At 38.0% G+C, this 19,164-nt stretch overlaps 1 protein-coding gene across 13 annotated transcripts in view; it reads left to right on the top strand.

Moving 5' to 3' along the window:
• The window catches only part of lrrc7 (leucine rich repeat containing 7), a 118,057-nt gene that overhangs the window by 75,918 nt on the left and 22,975 nt on the right, over positions 1–19,164 (top strand). For 9 of the 13 annotated variants that reach the window (XM_024278406.2, XM_024278407.2, XM_024278408.2 and 6 more), the window contains 17 exons: positions 4,176–4,378; positions 7,526–7,643; positions 7,797–7,875; positions 8,387–8,476; positions 9,824–9,880; positions 10,162–10,225; positions 10,330–10,404; positions 10,485–10,629; positions 10,812–10,884; positions 11,096–11,113; positions 14,977–15,106; positions 15,652–15,767; positions 15,981–16,050; positions 16,693–16,792; positions 16,932–17,056; positions 18,153–18,371; positions 18,686–18,808. In XM_024278406.2, coding sequence (XP_024134174.1) covers positions 4,190–4,378; positions 7,526–7,643; positions 7,797–7,875; positions 8,387–8,476; positions 9,824–9,880; positions 10,162–10,225; positions 10,330–10,404; positions 10,485–10,629; positions 10,812–10,884; positions 11,096–11,113; positions 14,977–15,106; positions 15,652–15,767; positions 15,981–16,050; positions 16,693–16,792; positions 16,932–17,056; positions 18,153–18,371; positions 18,686–18,808 — 1,791 coding nt within the window. In that variant the 5' untranslated portion in view covers positions 4,176–4,189. The remainder of the gene's footprint in view (positions 1–4,175; positions 4,379–7,525; positions 7,644–7,796; positions 7,876–8,386; positions 8,477–9,823; positions 9,881–10,161; positions 10,226–10,329; positions 10,405–10,484; positions 10,630–10,811; positions 10,885–11,095; positions 11,114–14,976; positions 15,107–15,651; positions 15,768–15,980; positions 16,051–16,692; positions 16,793–16,931; positions 17,057–18,152; positions 18,372–18,685; positions 18,809–19,164) is intronic. The other 4 variants (XM_024278404.2, XM_024278414.2, XM_024278403.2 and 1 more) reach the window with 3 other exon arrangements.

Raw genomic sequence — 19,164 nt, forward strand, 5'->3', positions numbered from 1 at the left:
ATTTATGTCAGAGATTATAAATAGAGGGAAATGAAATCCATTCATTCATTTATGAGGGATATCCTTCTCTTTTTGTGTCTGTGCTGAGATGTAGGGATGTCGGTTTGAGGATTTTCATTTAGCAGTTTTCTCCTGAGCCTTTCAGTCAACAAGCTTCGTCCTCCATGAGAAGGTAACTTTCATGGTTTGGGGATGTTAATCTGTGAAAGGGGAGGTTTAGGGAAACCAAAACATAATCCTTTATGGTTAAATGAAAAGTAGGTCTGTAGAGACACCTTAACGCAGAGCAGCACATTCTGACCTGATAACGTTTACTCTGCAAGGGCTAATAGTAGAAGGATCACTTCATGTGGTTCAGGTATTCATATCATCTATTATACATGGAAAAAAATGTAGACATTTGAATAATTTTTCTTTAAAACATATATAGGTAAATACTTATATAGCGTAACACTGGTGCTGACCTATAACCACCAGGAACAACACAGGGTTGGCCAAGGACACTGAAATATGAGCGGGATCTGGACCCACGATCTTCTGAGGTTGACCGCTTTACATCTACACCACAGCCACCCCATTTATGTATATATTCATGCAGCAGGACAGCCATTATGCTTGGAGTTTTCTCCGTTTAGCTCAACAATGTTTCAAAAATGGCACTTGGGCGGGAGGAAATACTATTTTAGACTCTATTAATGTGCCAATCAGTTGTATCCTCCTAAATATGTTCTAATAGATCATAAAAGTTTAAATGAAACTCCACTAAATGAGAATTGGCGCATACTTATAAAATGCTTTTCTACTATTCACCCATTAACACACACAGATGTTGTCTGACGCTGGCACCATTCTTTACCCACCAGGAGCAATGTGGGGTTCAGTGTCTTGCTCAAGGACACTTCGACACATGGGTGTGCAGGGGAGGGACAAAACCTACAATCTTCCAATTAGAGATTGACCGCTCTGCTCATCCAATTTGAAAGAAAAATAATTTCCCCAAATTGTTATGCAATACAAATTAAACAGTATTTTATGATCAAATTTTGGGAGCTAAACTGCACGTTCCTTTTTTATGAATATGTTTATATTTACAATTCTATTTTTAATAGAGTACAAACTAACTTATGTTTTGTTAAAAATTTCAGATAAGAAATATGACTTTTAAAAAGGGTTTGCTTTTGTTCACTTTTTAATAGTTTTAAGTTTTAATCTTCAAAAAAGAAAACAACATTTTTCACATTTTTTTCAAACGTTTTTATATATTTCAAGTTAGAATATGTAGCTTTGAACAATGAAAGTTGTGGCCATAATGTATATCCTTTAGGATTGTATTTTTGCAAAACTATAAGAAAATATTCCTAAATTTAGTCGTGTAAAATATGTGCAGCTACATGGTATCATAATAATACCATAATATATTAATATTCACATCTCTGCCAGTTACCTGAGATGTTTTCATTTAAAGAAGGATTTTCTGATAATTAAAAAAATGTTTTAGAAAAGCAGAAATACACTGACTTGTTTCAGTTTTTTTAATCTGCAGAAAACCTTGATTTTAAAATCTGTTCCCTGATGCAGAACAAAGCAGGTTAGAGTTAAATGTGGGCAATTAGAAGGTGTGAGTGCTCCTCAAAGCACAAGGTGTGAGGTTTACACGTGCACAAGCAGTAAATCCCAGCTGGCCTCATTACACCTGCACTGAACATGACTGTGGATAAGGATGTTTCAAGTTAATAGTCCAAGCCTTTTAGATAAACAGGCCTGAAGGATTTGCAACCTTAATATCTGATATCAGAGCGCTTGCATCGCCTGAGCAGATAACACGACGCACTTACAATGAACCGAATCACTGCGAGGATCATCAGAATTTATCTGGTTTCACACTGAGCTGGACATGTCTGTGTTCATACAGAGATAAAGCTGCAGGTCTTATCGCTGAGCCTCCTGGTGTCCTTCTGTCTGCACCACAAACCTTTGCATCTCCATGTGCTCCCTTTCCTACTCCCTCTCTGTGCCCCTTTGACTCCCCCCGTTGCAGCCCAAGAGCCAAGAGGAAATTGGCGCGTCAGTCCGATAACTGAAAAATTGTGCTTTTGTTTCCTTTGAAAAGCCTGTCAAAACGGTTTTAGTTGTCAGAAGATGGAGTGGAGTAAGCGTTTGGGTGATAAAGCAGTATGATAAATCCTCACTCAAGGATTTTTAATTTGCATTGTGGGTCTATTCATGCCATTCAGCCGGCAGCTTTTCAGATTGAGTTGTGGAATGGAGGGATGTTGTCACAGAATTACAAAAGGGTCGTCCTAATTATAAGCTTTGGTTCGTTGTTTGAAAAGACTGGATGAGTCAAAGAGCCTCCGCCTGCTGTGAGCTGGTACGGCGGAGATGGTTGCTCTACTCATCTGCCGCTGGTTTTACAATTCATTTTAAGGCCTCAAATTGAAACACCTGACCACTAAATGACACTCCCCAAATTTTTGTTTTAAACCATGTGAGTTTGTTAGTTAGAGTTAAGTGATGATGGAACGACTACAGTGTGACTTCAGCACAAGCAGATGAAGTGCATTAGAAACATGAGGATTGTGTCAAAGTGTCAAGGCACCTCCAATCCTGAACAACTTTTGGAGGGTAAATATCACCCCAAATAAAATGGAAATATACAAAATAAAAATCCAGTAAGAGGTTTAATGTCATTTTTCATTTACATCCAAAGCAAACAGTGTTTTGTTAAAATAGATTATGTGTCACTGCCTTATTCTTTTTGCTTTTTTGTGTCTCACCTGCATTAAAAATGGTTCTTCTGATACATCTGACCACAAGTTAACTTCACGTTCTACAAAGGCTGTCTTTTTAATTGGCCTTATGTTCAAAAGGGGGACCCTTCATTTTCATAATGCACAGAAACACATCATTTTATTTTTTACATGTAAACTTATGTTCCACTACTTTAAAAAAATGCAAACTGTGAAAGCAGCTGCTTTCTTTTTTTTAGTGTTTTTTACAGAGAAAAATGTGTGGTTATGTGCTAAAAACCCCAGTATGACTAATTTAAATAAAGCATTTTTTTTCCTTTTTTTCTGAATCCAGTTCAATACAAATAAAAAAAACTATCTGCCACAAACACAGATGTATTACATTTAAGCTCTAGATAAATCTGCAACATTTCAGCCAGGTAAATACCACAGAATTAAAAAAAAAACTACTTTGATTAAAATCCTGACTCTCAAATAATTTTGTAAAATAACAAACTGTATCCACTGCTGCCTAGTATTATAGTTCAAGGGTTTGTGGCATATTTGTGCTTAGAAATAAGGAAAACTTGTTGAATATAGATCATTTCAAGATGTTTTGTTCTGAAAATATAAATCCTTTTTAGTGTTTTAGTGCTTTTGAACCAGTTAAAAACTTTTATTATAAGAAGGGATTTTTGATCTTATGTCTTTTTCTTTCAATTAGAGTTTAAGCATTTAAATTTGTGACTAAACATTTTCTTGTTATGTTGACAAACTTCCCACCTTACTCCAACTTGTGAAAATGCATTTAATTATAAGAAAAGTTGTGCAGTCTAAGACTAAATAGTGTGTTGTAGATTCATAATTTCCTTGGCTTCAAAAAAAAAAAAAAATAATTACAAGTTTGACATTTATGACACTAGGGTTTTGCGCCAACAGTGTAATCACTTAAGATCTCGCAGCTGAAACACTTGACACACTTTGGCACGGTGTACAGTCTTGTACAGATGAAGAAGCAGCAGGCCTTTAAAACTGCAGGGTGTGGAGACACAACACTTCTTCCTCTGTTATTGCTCATCATCCACAAGGCTGTAAAGGACCAGAGCAAATCCCAGCTCAATATGTACAAGTTACAGAGTCACCGCTCTGTGACGGTCCATAGATGATGCCTCTGCTGATGAGCTGATTCCAAATATAAGGGTGGTTTTTATGGATAGTCATGTGAAAACGACTATTTTAAGATTCCCCATTTTAAGATTCGTATTTTTTAGGTTTTGGGAAAGTGTCACTCATCAAATTCTATATTTGTTTGTCATGGATCAGCTGAAATCCCCATGACACGAAGAAGCAATGTGATGTGCACAAGTGCCAACCTTCAGTGATGACTCAAAAATTCCTTCTCTCTTTTCTTTTCTTTTTTTTTTTATTTTTTTTTTCCCCTCACAGTTCAGTGTCTGGAAATGACCACTAAGCGGAAGCTGATTGGCCGGCTGGTGCCGTGTCGCTGTTTCCGTGGTGAGGAGGAGGTGATCTCAGTGTTGGACTATTCCCACTGCAGCCTTCAGCAGGTGCCCAAGGAAATCTTCAGCTTTGAGAGAACGCTGGAGGAGCTCTACCTGGATGCCAACCAGATCGAGGAACTTCCCAAGGTAGCATTGTGTTTGAAAACTGAATACATTAGATGTCATAACAACAACTTTTATAGCATAACACACAAGCATAGCTCAGTTTAATCAAAATAGTTATTTTATATTACGGATTATGTGTCCACATTGTGGTAAAAGCCATTCCAACCCCTATCACTGAGTGGGAGAGTCTTTTTTATGACCCACAGCTTCACATACTGCCACTCGACCACTAGCCTCTAGAATCTGTGAGTTTTTTTACGATCTGGCTCAGAGCATCTTTTCTAGACATCACTGTTAAGAATAAATTGATGGAGGATGTCAGTTCTTCTGCATAACATGAAAGGCTTCATCATGTGACAATACGCCTCTCTGTATCTCAAGGAGAATTATAGATGTTGTTTGCAAGAGGGCCGTCCCACATATTGATGTCCTATTCCGGTTTAAATGACAAGCATATTGAATTGGATTTCTATATTTAGCCTGCGTTGATGGAAACTGTCTAATAAGGCTGGGTGAGGGGCACGCCAAACTTTTATTTAACTGACCGTTGGTGTTAACACAGATTTGTGACATCTGTCAAGAACTATTGACTGACTGCACTTTATATAAGAGGGTTGATTAACTCCCTTCATGTATGTCAGGAAGTGGCTATGAGTGAAATGGACTGACATGATTTGTGCTGAGAGCAGCAGATTTTAATTGAACCTACATTTGGAAATAGTCTTAGCATCAAAGACCCACTTCGATGAAAATTGTGTTTTTGATTATTTTAACAAGTTCCTGTAACATTTTTCTAATAATGGAGGAACTATATTAGTAAAATTTAGCTTAAAATTGCATTTTTTTATATTCATTTTGTTGTGAATCAAAAGGAAGCTGCCAATTGAAAAATATTGTATATGTTTTGAAGAAAATGCACAGCTCCATCTCGATGTATCCCCATGTACGTCTTCGTTTTTCTCATTCAAGTTGGCATTTAGCTCAAAACTGTATGAATGGGCAGCTCCAATATTGCTTGCCATTTTCGTTGCACCTGCAAGGTTAGATTTGGATTTTGAGGACTGTACACTAGCAGGAGAGCGTGTAAACAGAAATCTCTCAGTAATGGGTGACGGGAAGAGGGGGCGGACTAGAGACAAACTTCTAATGAACTACTGCCACTCTGCAGAAACTATGTTCTAGAAAACAACACATTTTTCTGATTTTCTTAAAAACAGCATGATCATAATTAAAAGACTTCTAGAAACACTTTTACAATAGATCAAAAGATGATTGCAGAGAGAGTTTAATGAAGTGCGAAAAGGTGTGAGCGTAATACCAAGTATCTATGAGTTTTAAAATGTATTTGTTTAATTATACAAATAATAATTATTTCTGATGATAAGATTTGAACATTTTTATCTGTTTAGATGCATCGGTTCATTGTGGTGAAGAGAGAGCTGAGTTAAAAAGCAAAGCTCTCCATTTACCTGTCGATCTTTGTTCCACTCACCTGTGGTCATGAGCTCTGGGTCATGACCAAAAAAACAAGGTCCCAAATACGAGCTGCTGAAATGAGCTTCCTCCGTAGGGTGGCTAGGAGCTCCCTTAGAGATAGGGTGAGAAGCTTGGTCATCCGGAGAGAGCTCAGAGTAGAGCTGCTGTCCCCCATCACATTGAAAGGAGCCAGTTAAGGGTAGCTCAGGCATCTGGTCTGGGCACCTGCCAGTTGTCATATAAGTTAAAGCAGAAAAAATGGGTGTTTGAGTTAGCCTGGGGGCGGAGTTGGCACCGCACTCTTCTTGGAAGGGGCTGTTCCTCACTTGTCTACACCACATTACACGCTCAAGAGAGCAGGTTTTAGAGGACTGCTCACAGAAGTGTGAATGGATCAAAATACCGGTTTGGGGTATTTTTCACGAGGAATTAACAATATAATTCACTTAAATGTTGACAAATATTGACTTTGCATGATATAGGCCTTTTGAAATGAAGAAAACAGAAAATGACTTAATTTATTTAGCTCGTTTAGGGACACCTTTGCAAATTATTTAACAAAAAAAAAAAAAAAAAAAGAAAAAAACAGAAAAGAAAGAAAGTCGAAAATCATGTTAAAAAAAATAAGTTTGATTCCTGGAGCACTCAATGAAAATCTGAAACTCCAAAGCTTGTATCAAAGAGTACCAAGTCAAAGACAAAATCTATCAGGAAACCATATATATGTAGTGGGTGTGTAAAGGTAGCACCTTCTAGGTAACACTGTTTTTAGGACACACAGAAACAATGTTGCTTAATATTGCATTTTTAAATTTAGGATGATTCATCTCCAAAGCAGAGAAGGAGAGGAGCCATTCTGACGCACGGCTCTCAAGCCATTGGTGTTGCCGCAAAGTTGCATTTTTTTTGTTCAGCGAATGATGAATTTGCTCATTTATGAAGCCACTATCGATGCAAACAGATGCACCCTGCTCAGAGTCAGATATTGCTTTTGCAATTCCTGAATGAAGCAGTGATGCATTGCAGCGTATACAGAATAATCCCACATATCTTTCTAATAATTACTTCACCCATCTCCCTCTGAAAGTTTATTGCAGTAGTTAGTTGCAATTAATAAAAGACTTATCCATCTCTGCCTTTCACTGACCTCTGCTTTCTAAAAAAATAAATTAGAAATTGCTTTTTTATCAACTTAATTTGACAAAGTCCATTTTTTGTTTATCCTTTGCAGAAAAACTGAAATCACACCAGCTTCTCCAAAATAAACTATGCTGCTGAGAAAAGCTCAGCTTTACTTTGACCTGTTCATTTTAACTCTTCTACAAGGGCCTTGGGGGGACCATTTCCTTGCCTGCATGAAAGAAACTTTATTAAGATGTAGTAATGCCTGAAAATGATAGAATGAAGTTTTAAAGAGCACTTTCTTTAATTATTATCATTTTGATCCTGTGGAGGTGCTTTCATTATTATGTGCTTTTAGCAATTTTTCCAATTAGGAACCATACATCTTTGCAGCTTATCACTTACCCTTGGGACTTCATTTAATGTGCGACATTCAAAGAAAAACAAAGCTAATTGAAGCAATTTTGCAACTTTAAGTAGTGCTTTGCTGCAGAAAATTAAAATTTGTCCTTTCTTTTTTTTGTAGTTTTATTTCTGTTTGAAACACATCCTCTATTTGTTCTCCTGCAGCAACTCTTCAACTGCCAGGCCCTGAAGAAGCTGAGCATGCCTGATAACGACCTGTCCAACCTGCCCACCACCATCGCCAGCCTGGTTAACCTCAAGGAGTTAGACATCAGTAAAAATGGTAACAGTGAGATGAAATGATGGATTTCAGAAACAGTCTCTGTTAGACCTCAATCATCAAAAGAACTTTTAATTCTAAAAATTGAATGTATATTTAAATTATGAAATGTGATTCAATGTACACTCTTACAGACTTACTCCTTATGACTGACAGGTATCCAGGAGTTTCCAGACAATATCAAGTGCTGTAAAGGCCTGTCTGTGGTAGAGGCCAGCGTCAACCCCATCACCAAGTAAGACTCTCGTATTACAGATCTGACAGATTTCCTAAACCTTGAGACACATTTTAAAGTTATAATCGCCTAACAAAAAAAACATTTAAACTATTCTCACACACCTATTATAAGAACACATGTTCATATCAGTCTGTTCACAACCATAGAGAGGCCCAGCTGTTGGCTGGATTTACAGTCCGACAAGCACATCTGCTTAGTAAAACACACACAGTAGAAGGAGGATCCGGCTAAAACATGGATTTTTGTTTCATTCCAGCATCAGGCCTTACACTGTCGTGGCCTTGAAGTTAAAAAAAACAAACAAAAAAAAAGCTGCAGACAGAATTGCCTGTGTGCATGCAGCAGATGACTCATCCGAAAGCCAGTGGTTGCTAGCTGTTTCTACTGAGGCTGCTAACGGGAAACACCGCTTTTATTTTGCCTAGGCTGTTCAGGAAAACTCTTGGGTTTCATTTGGCGTCTCGACCGTCTGTTTCTGTTTCTGATTGAGCCTCACTCTCCCTTCCAGACTCCCCGATGGTTTCACGCAGCTCCTGAACCTGACCCAGCTCTTCTTAAATGATGCCTTCCTGGAGTATCTGCCTGCTAACTTTGGCAGGTAAAAGGACGGAAGAGTTATTAAATGTGAATGTTTTCATTGTCTGACAAAAGCAAATGGATCTGACATTCTGTCAAAACCTGAACTTTATACACAAATCTTCAACTAATTCAACTAAAACTCATTAAAGTACACCAAATAATATGACCAGTGACAAGTAAGTAGAACGTATCTCTTCACCTGGTATATCCATTATTCATTCACTCACCATTCGTACTTGGTGATGGTAAGCCACTGATGGAGCCATAGCTGCCCTGGGGCAGACTGACAGAGGCGTGGCTGCCAGTGCGTGCCTATGGCGCCCTCTGATACACATTCACACACCAGTGGAGTCACACTGGGGGCAAGGAGGGTTAAGTGCCTTGCCCAAGGACACAACAGTTGGCTGGGAGGAGCGGGGATCAAACCGCCAGTCCTTCAGTCGTTGGCCGACCTGCTCTACCACCTGAGCCACTGACGCCCTATAAAATAAGTTAAGCTGGTCTACATCAGGGGTGTCAATCCTGAGGGCCAGTTTCCTTCATGTTTTCCAACCAACCTGGCATTGAAGCTCCTTATTGGCCAAACACACCTGATCCAGGTCATCAACACTACATAAGGCAGGGTTTCTGGAAAACCAGGAGGAGGCTGGCCTTCAAGGACTGTCTTTTTGTTGACGTCTGCCCTCTAAAATATTCAACCATGAACCAGAAAACATCAGAAATGCACCATTGACAAATGGAACAAAAAAAGCCTTGGTTATATGAAACAGGAAGGTGGCAGCAGCAGTATGATGGTTTGGGCAATTGATGGATGCACCCATCAATACAGATATGTTACTTTGACAATGACATTCCCACACTGCTGTGCTCAATTTTTCAGGGTGATCATCCCACCACACACAAAATAAAATAATACGATACAGCAATGATTTTAAGAGTCTGACTAGTAGACGCCTCACTGCACAGCTTTTAGGACAAGGATCTGCTGCTGACATCTTGAAACTGCAAAACCTTTGATCCATGTCTCTATGGGTCAGAATGCTTTGGCAGCAAAGGGAGGATCAACAGAATTTTAGGCAGGTGGTTGTAGCAATTTTTCCATCTGTGCTTTTAGAGTAAAACCTTTTTACAGCTTTCTTTATAGACATCCATTCATCAAGATAAGGATCAAATACTCTAACGTAACTCATCTTTATTATGGTCTATTACAGTGTTGGGTAAAAATGTTTTTTGTGAAATAGGGGGAAAAAAAATAATTAAAAATATTTTTTTTTTTATTTTATTTTTGGTTTGGTTTTAACTGTTTCCTTGTAGCACAGGAATGAAGGGGAATTAAAGTTTGGTTTATGCGCCGTCTGTTTTTCAGACTCTCCAAACTACGGATCCTGGAGCTGAGGGAGAACCACTTGAAAACCATGCCAAAGTAAGACAAGCTCCCATATGTGTGCTAGAACTTAATTCTTTAAGACTGAATGAAACCAATGAGTGTATGCCATCCCAGGTGTCTGGATTAAAGCGGATAATCTCTGGCAGGTTCTCCAGAAACACTGTAGAAATGTGTTAGGTCAAAATTTAGTCATTGTTTTCCTTTAGTTTTTTTCTTACGCCAAATTCTTGTCAAAGGGACAGCAAAAATGTACTGCTCGCATGACATATTCCTGTCGTTGTTTTCATGACTCACTATAAAGGTCGTTGTTCTCTCAGGTCCATTCACAGACTGACTCAGCTGGAGAGGCTGGATCTGGGAAGCAATGAATTCTCTGAAGTGGTGAGAACCTGTAAACCAGGGCAAATTGCTCTACACCGTTCTCATTACTGGTTTTGTTGGCAAAACTGTGCTTACGTTAAAATTCTTGTTTTTCTGCCTGTTAGCCAGAGGTGTTGGAGCAGATACACAACCTGAAGGAGCTGTGGCTGGATAACAATTCTCTACAGACGATACCAGGGGTGAGATATAGTCTACTCGTACGTCTAGACTTGTCGTCATGCTGTCGTTCACTGTCCCTCTTCTTTCTCACCCTCTGCAGTCTATAGGAAAGCTTCGTCAGTTGCGGTACTTGGACCTGGCCAAGAATCGCATTGAGACGTTAGATTCTGATGTTTCTGGCTGTGAAGCCCTAGAAGACCTGCTGCTCTCTTCCAACATGTTGCAACACCTCCCAGACTCTATAGGTATGCACACGAGAACACACAGAACAAAAAATGTTATTAAGCTGGTTGATTTATCAGCAAATGGCTGCACTTTAATTAAAGTTTGTGGTACATTTCTGCAGCAGCTGAATATTTCTTTGAAGAGTGCTGCACAATGCAGGTCTGTGAAAGCATAAAGATGTGCTCATTTTCCTCTGATGCAGGAATGCTGAAGAAGCTGACAACGCTGAAGGTTGATGACAACCAGCTGACCTCACTGCCTCACACCATCGGGAGGTGAGACATGGACAGAAAAAAATGCAAAACTAAACCAAAACCACTTTCCAAACATCTTTTCTTTTAAACTTTTTGTTTTAAAGTATTTCTTTTATCTTTTAAAGTGTGTTGTGGGTTTTTGTTCTACCTTGTTCACTGGTAGCGGTTGTGTCATGCCTGCTCATGATTGGGGGTTCTGTGTGTTGTGTTCGCTGCGTTGCCATGGCGTTAGTCCGAAGCCCAAGCAAGGGTGAGTAATATTAGCCTTCTGGGTTTCAGGACCCTGTTCAGACACAGACAGATGTTGAGCTGCTTTGCAGATACAAAAAATAAAATCCTGCTGCCCCATATAATTAAAAAAAAGTAAAACACTGGTTACCCAAAGAGAATCTCTCTTACATAAAAAAAAAGAATCCACAAAGATAAGTCAAATTTGTACAATTGAACTGACTTATTTTGTTATTAACACATTTACAACATATATTTGATTTATTATTTTAAACTTTGGAAATTTTCAGTTTAAGATGTTTTTGTATTTTTTTGTACATTTTAAACTTCGTTATGAAGTTCATTTCAACAAAGAAGTCACATCAAAATAAAACTGTGGCATCAGTTTCCATTGGAATGCCAATCTACTTTTTTAAATTCTATAAGTCATTGAAAGTGCAGATTCCTCTTTTCTTTAAAGTTAAACTTCATGCAGGATTTGTATCTCAATGCTACAAAGCTTACAGTCTTTCTGAACAAGTTCCGGGATTTAACCCTGATAAGTAAGACTGCGCTAAAAAAGCTGGGACATATGGGAAATGCTAATTAAAGTTTTTTTACATTTTTTTTTATCATTTACTACCATGTGTTTGCAGACAGCATATAAAACTGTTTGATTCTTGGTTTATTTTCAGCATTTTTTATTCTTGTTTGACAGGTTGCGGACTTAACTTTAGAGCATCTGTGCTACATTAGTTCCAAATTGATGTCTAGTAGCTTTAAATAATGTATGAACTACAATGAAAATGCTACTCAAATAAAATTAGACAAATGGGATTTGTTATCTTTTTTACTCTGCAATTGTAACAAGATCATGTTTTAACATTGTAAAAAACACAATTTAAATATGAAACAAGCAATAATACACATATTGTCACTGGACAAAGTGTTATTTATGCATTTGTTACAGGCGGCAGGCAAACCGGCCCCAGGAGCAGGAAGGACCCGAATCCAGATTGACAAAATATTTAATAACAAAGCTTAATTATAAGAGGATGCAAAAGAACATAGCTGGTAACACAAGACTCTGCAACACTAAAAGCCAAAAGACCATGACTTAAATACCTGAGGACTAATGACTAATGTAATGCAGCTGTGGCAACCAGGTGAGGGCAAAGGAGGAGGTGCAAACACTGCTGAACGTGACAGCATTAGATGGGGCTTTTCCTTCCTTAGTGCATCCAATCACCACACGCAACCAGAGCTCAAGAAATTTAGACAATTTTCAGTGTGGAAAAGAAAAAGGAAATCTGAGACAGAACATTTTTTAAGCATACATTCAACGATGTAACCCAAATCATTACTAAAGAACAACATTTTTTTGTAATGTGTTCCAGAGTTTGTTGCAAAGGTCAGAGGACAGAAAGATGCGTATTTAAGATCTTTTCTTAAAGAATTTGTTTCTCAAATCAAAAAGCAGAAGGACTATTCAGGCTATTATAAAATCCAAAGCCGTATCACTCTTCTTTTCCTTTCGGCTTTTCCCTTCAGGGGTCACCACAGCGAATCAGTTCCCTCCATCTAAGCCTGTCTAAGCCAAAGCCGTATCACTGAAACTTAAAATATGTCTTTGTGAATATGAACGCAATCACAATGTGCTTGCAGACTAATGCACACCCTACTACTTCTCCAGGGATGCATATACTTTTTTTTCAATTAGACAATGTAAAACTCATTCAAGAGTAACAGAATAGTTGAAATTAAATACACTTGTGTGCTAGGTATATTCTGTCTGCAAAAAGATAAAAAAGTCAAACAAATCTTTGAATTTAGAGATTTTTTTTCTTCATATTGATCATTTTGCATATTCTCCCAACTTTTTTTTTTTAAATCCAGTATTCTAGTTTGGTAGAAGCTTCATATGTCCCTTAAGATCCACTCCTTACTCATCTTTGATGTCTTATTCATGTTAGATACAAGTCTGTATTACTTCTCTGTTTCTCCACTGAAGAAAATGCACATTTGTGTTTGTTTAGAAAAAAAAAGTAAGATAAAGTGGAACACAAATTCCTCATCATGACTAATTGTGTTCTTTTTTCTAAAGGTCATCATTGCGTTACACTTACTTTTTCTTTTAAAGCTTCTACTGTACCATCCTGCTTGGTGCATCCACTTTCTGAATGCACTAGTCCTCCAAAGATATTTAATTATGCTCAGACGAGCAGTCTGAGAAAATATATATCATAAATATTTATATCGTAGACCTACATCTTGATGTGCAACACAAAAGTCTTCCTTTTATTCTCTCTCCTCTTCTCCCAAACCGTATGGTGGCCCAGATGGTCCAGTCTGTTGGGAATAACAATGGCAGACTAATGCAATGTTAATAGAGACGGTACATTAATGTATCGGTGTTGTCTCATTAGCATTATCCTGCTGTTAGTGTGAAGCCAGGCCAATGCAGGCAATCAGAGGGCGGTCAGAGTGTCCTGTAGAGGGCTTGTAAGAGATGTAAACATGTGACAGGAAAGTGGAGGAGATGAGGTCCAGCTTAGATCGCCTTTGTGAGTAAAATAGAGAAATTAAGTATTGTAAACTTTCATGACTTTCCATTGAATGAAAAGCTTTCACTATAAAATCTGAATTGACTTATTGCCTTAAGCTTTAATGTGACAAAACCACTTCTTAAAGACCCACTCTAATACAAATTGTGTTCTTGATGTTCTTGTAGCATTTTATCATGATGGACAAAAATATAAAATAATTTAAGATTAAATATGTGTTTCTGAGTTTTCTGTATTCAAATTATGATGGATCTGGAGAAGATGAAAACCTGCGGTTTGAAAAAGCTCAGGTTTGTGATGCAGCAACTCCGATGGACGGGCCAAAGTCTCCCTCCTCCACTCCAAGTCTAAATCCTTCACTTGAAGACAAATAGATCCATTAATGTCTTCATTTTCCTCATCTAAGATGGCATCTGGCTCTAAACAGTACGGCTTGCCATTTTTTGCTATGCTATTGTTAGCTTTGGGTTGTGACAGTCTGTAAGCAGGTGGGAGAGAGTGTAAGCAAAGGAATTCTTGGATATCAATGTCAGTTTACTAGGTTTCTATTGAGCTCCTGCTGCTCTGCAGAAAGTATGTCTTAGAAGGTAACCAAACCCTAAATCAACTTTTTTTGGCTTTTGACCTTTCTACATAGGGCTTTAAAAGTGCTGTCTGATGGTCATTGCCACATTTTTGACAAATTAAAATAAAATAGTTTAATTTTTGAAAATATAGTTAAAAAGCATCTGTGTACTGCCCCCTAAAGGTTGAATCGAGGCATTGAAGTTGAATTTCGTAATTGGTCAAACCATGCAAGTTTCAGAAGTCTCATTTAATGACCTGCAGCTCCAGTAATGATAACAGTTCTGCCCCCTAGACTCACCCCTCTGACTGATTTTGGCCGTGGGTGGAGTCAGCCTCCAACTTCCCTGTTTGGTTACCCTTTAAAAACGACACAGGCGTTTTGATTTTTGCTAAAAAATGTTATAATCCTAATTAAAAGACCACTGGGAAGAATTTTACAGTAAAGTATAGTTGGAGTGGGACTTTAACAATCTATCTTTAAAATGTTATCTTTTCACCAAACCTTTCAAGAGACAAAACAAATCATCTCCAACCCCAGACTACAATCTCTATGGACACATTTAAACAGCTTGAGTTGACACATAGCAGGTTTATAATCCTGCTGACTGATGCAGAGCTCTGCAGATCAAAGTTAGTTTGTGGTTTCATCCTTTTTTAGACTTTTAACTTTTAAAAAAAGCAATAATGTTTTGAACTCAGGATTACAGCAGAAGCAGTACAAACTGCCGAATGAACCTTTTTCTTTCTCTGCCACCGTGTTGTTGCCATCATGCAGCCTGTCTCTGCTGGAGGAGTTGGACTGTAGTTGTAATGAGCTGGAGTCGCTGCCGCCAACCATTGGTTACCTGCACAGCCTGAGGACCTTTGCTGCTGATGAGAACTTCCTCACGGAGCTGCCTCGGGAGGTAAAGAGATCACCCACATCTCTGCATTGTTTGCTTTTTGACACACTGTTTTCTGCTGATGCAATTCTTTTTAGCACTTTTGCAGCGGGCTAATGCTGGAATGATGAAAATAGAGCAAAGTTTGGGGGTTGCTCTATTTCTTTTTTTATTTTGGTGGTTTTGCAGTAAGACATCTTTGGTTTGTTTGTTGGATTTAATTGATCTCAACATTGGCAAAGGACTTCAACACATTTTTTAAAACAAACTACATCATAGCCATCTTCCATTCAAAGTAAAAGGGAATTTTTAAGTCAACTTTGATGCCCAAATTTAAAAAAAAAACTAGGATTATATTGTGAGCCTTTAATTTGAAGTACAAGTATCCATAAAAATATACATTATCTGGTTGGTACGTTTATGGATTGTTATTTTCATACAGTGCGTGGCTTTCAAATGTATTTTGATAGCTGTTATTTAGTAAACTTCATCTTCATAGAAGTTGATGTATTTAACACCAGTGCTGTGAAGCAGGTAATGGGATCTGAAGGTTGCTTGCTGTCTCGCAGATCGGTAACTGCAGGAACGTGACGGTGATGTCGCTGCGGTCCAACAAGCTGGAGTTTCTTCCTGATGAGATCGGACAGATGACCAAACTTCGTGTGCTGAACCTCAGTGACAACAGGTAAGTGCACTCGCAGGCCGACAGCCAGCTGTGACTCACGCCGACACGCTCATGCAGGCAACATTTTCTCAATGGCCGTTCCAACGCTGTCGTGGATTTGGCGAGTGTGTTGCCATGGTAACGTGCTCTGCAGGCTGTACTGTGTGTGTGTGTGTGTGTGGGCAGAGGAAGGATCCCACTTTTATTTCTCATCTCTCTGTGTCCCCCTCTCAGGTTGAAGAATCTACCGTTCACCTTCACTAAGCTGAAGGACCTGGCAGCTCTGTGGCTTTCTGACAATCAGGTATTTTCTCTTCCTGTTTTCCAAGAAAAAACATCAACAAACTCACCCATCAAATTCATTTTTGAGACATTTTTTATCAGCAATTTTCGTGCTTTAATTCAAGCTCTTAAACTTAGTCGACATTGATGTATTCTTGTTTATCAGCCAACCTCTCGAAGAAATTTAAAACTGAAATGCGCTTTACGAAATGGCAGTGCTGTGGACTTCCATTTCCATTAAGAATTGCTACTTAAGCATTCATGCACTGTCTCTAAGTTCAAAGTCAGATTCGTCCATGCTCTTTCATGCATTACATCTGTTAAGACTCAAATCAACATCAACTGACGCCACTTTTTCATTAAAGGGAAAATCATTGGTGGGCAAAATAGAAATCAAAGATTTGATATGCATGAATGCACTCAGAACTTCTATCATTTTTTTTTTCTTTTTTTTAGCGTCTGATTAATATTGCTGAGTTTTACCCAACAGATATTTACTGACAATAATTTACTTTTTCCCTCTAAATCTCTGATTACTTTTGGGGCAAATTAGGCAAGAATATCTGCTTTATGCAACAGCTTTATGTTCTGAGGAAAACCCAAGGGGACAGAGAGTATAAGGAATGTTCTCAAACCTAACACCAATTTGTGTTTTTGGTTGCAGTCCAAGGCTCTGATCCCGCTGCAGACAGAAGCCCATCCAGAAACCAAACAGAAAGTTTTGACCAACTACATGTTTCCTCAGCAGCCGCGACACGATGAGGGTAAGTCTTCACTTCTCTTTATCTGAAAGTGGGTGAATGTTCTGTTAGTCATGGGCAGTTTTACAATTTTGACTGACAGGTTAACAAATTAGAAGTAGTAAAACATGGTTATTATTTTCCCATCTGTGTGTGGGTTCAGATTACCAGTCGGACAGTGACAGCTTTAATCCTACTCTGTGGGAGGAGCAGAGACAGCAGAGGATGACTGTGGCCTTTGACTTTGAGGACAAGAAAGAAGAGGAAGACAACTCTGGGAAGGTCAAGGTCGGCCCTCTGTCTTTCTTAGATCCCACTGGTTTATGTCACTCACTTTTTAAATAATACAAATGTATGTTGCTTGCTGTGGGTTTCTGGAGCTCAGCCAGCCAAGGGGAAACATGCATAAGGATGTCATTGTCAAATTAGGAAATTGTTTTTCAGGCTTCATCTTTTAGCAGCTTGACTGCATCCGTTTTGACGTCACAGGAATACAGAATCTGTTCCACAATCACGACTTATCTGTCCCGCTGCTGCAAACACAATCACTTTGATTGGGCTGCATCTTAAAGGTCAATCTTGTCAGACTCAGACTATTGTACTAATTTCAGCCTGGATGTTCATAATTGTTGTTCAGATGGAAGTTTAAATGTGCACAAATCCATGGAGGAGCACATGAATAAACATTTCTTGCTCTTATTATAAAAATGATTGCTTATTGGTGAGTAAATGTCAGGAAAGTTATGCTGGTGCATATTTGTGTTTGTGACTTTTAAAAGGTTTAAAAATAATATAAATTGTTTGAATACAGCTGTGTATGACATTACTCTGCATTAACTATTTGATTTAACATTTTATAAAACTGATCAGGATGATTATTTGGAAATTTTTTTTACAGTTTAATATTTAAACACCCTTTTGCTCAGAAATATGTCAATAGTATTACAAAAACGACTATATTAAGCTGTGTATGCCTTTTTTTTTAGTTAATGTGGGTTTCAATCGTTAGCTTGGGGCAAGACAGATTCTTGTTTAAGTCCTTAATGAGGATTTCTGTTCTATTAATTTTTTTTGCAAAGTGGGAATCTTATTTAAAAGATGAATTTTGGGCTCTTCATTTTCTGTAAGAGGGAGGCTGGTGCATCACTGAAATATGGGGAAAGAAAATGGATCACTTTCACTTTTGAAATAAAACTGACCCTACATCAGTTTGTCAGTAACAATTAAAATTAATATATATTTTTTTAATTTAAACTAGCAGAGGTGTTTTAATTAACTCTACAAAAAAACTGTACAAAATATATAGGCTTAAAAAAATCTTTTTAAAAAAGTTACAATTGAACAAGAAGTATCTGAAAAGATTTTGTAATCTATCCTTTTGTAGGTGGAAATAAATCTAAAACGTTACCCAACACCTTATCCGGAAGACCTGAAGAACATGGTGAAGTCAGTGCAAAGCCTTGTGGGTAAAAGCATACATCCTGGACACGCCCACCAGCACCAGCTGAGCACAGGCACTGCCACCTCGGCAGGCTCCAACATGGAACATTCTCACCTCAGCAAAGAGCCCTACGAGCCGCCGTGGCCCCTCCCCCCTAAAGAGGTAAGGAACACACACTTATCTCACAAGCTGTCACAAAACACCACATACACACGAGTAATTTATCTATTCAAATTTGAGAAACATTTGGGAAAGCTGAGGAGTCACAAGGATAATTATGATATGTTTTTGAAGATTTCACATCAGTAGTAAAATTTTATTTTACTATTTTTAATTTAACTTGTTTTCATTTGGACTAGATTAAAGAAAAATCTTCTTCGTCAACACTTTAAAATAAAAAGAAACAGGGAGCCTTCCTAATGAATTTCTTTGCTCACGTGAATATCATCATCACTATATATTATTGTGTTCATCAGGTGACAGACAGAGAGATGCAGGACTTCTCTCAGTCTCAGCTCATGGATCAGGGATCAATGCATAACTCTGGGATCGATATTCCAAAGAGGAAAGATAAAGAAGATTTGACAGAGAGCTCCGAGGTTTGTCATGCAACTTACACACACATATGAAACACACAAGGGTTTGTGCTAGGTCTATGGTTCAACCATGATTGTGAGATAAAGCAAAGATAAATAAGAACGGTTTAACATCTCATCTTGTGCACTGCAGCTTTTTAATATATTAATACCAATAAAGTGATACTTCTACTTTTTGTCATGATTTCCCCGTTCAATTAACCACTTATTACCTCTCGAGTAAATTTCTGAATGTTTAGGCATTGATGCACCGAAAGTCATTGATAAAATTATGATTTTTTTCATTAACAATTACAGACATTATAACATTACTTTACAGTTTATATTTCAATAAAGATTTCGGGGTTCTGAAATATTTT

The sequence above is a fragment of the Oryzias melastigma genome, linkage group LG4, assembly GCF_002922805.2.
Source record: "Oryzias melastigma strain HK-1 linkage group LG4, ASM292280v2, whole genome shotgun sequence".
NCBI classification, from domain to species: Eukaryota; Metazoa; Chordata; class Actinopteri; order Beloniformes; family Adrianichthyidae; genus Oryzias; species Oryzias melastigma.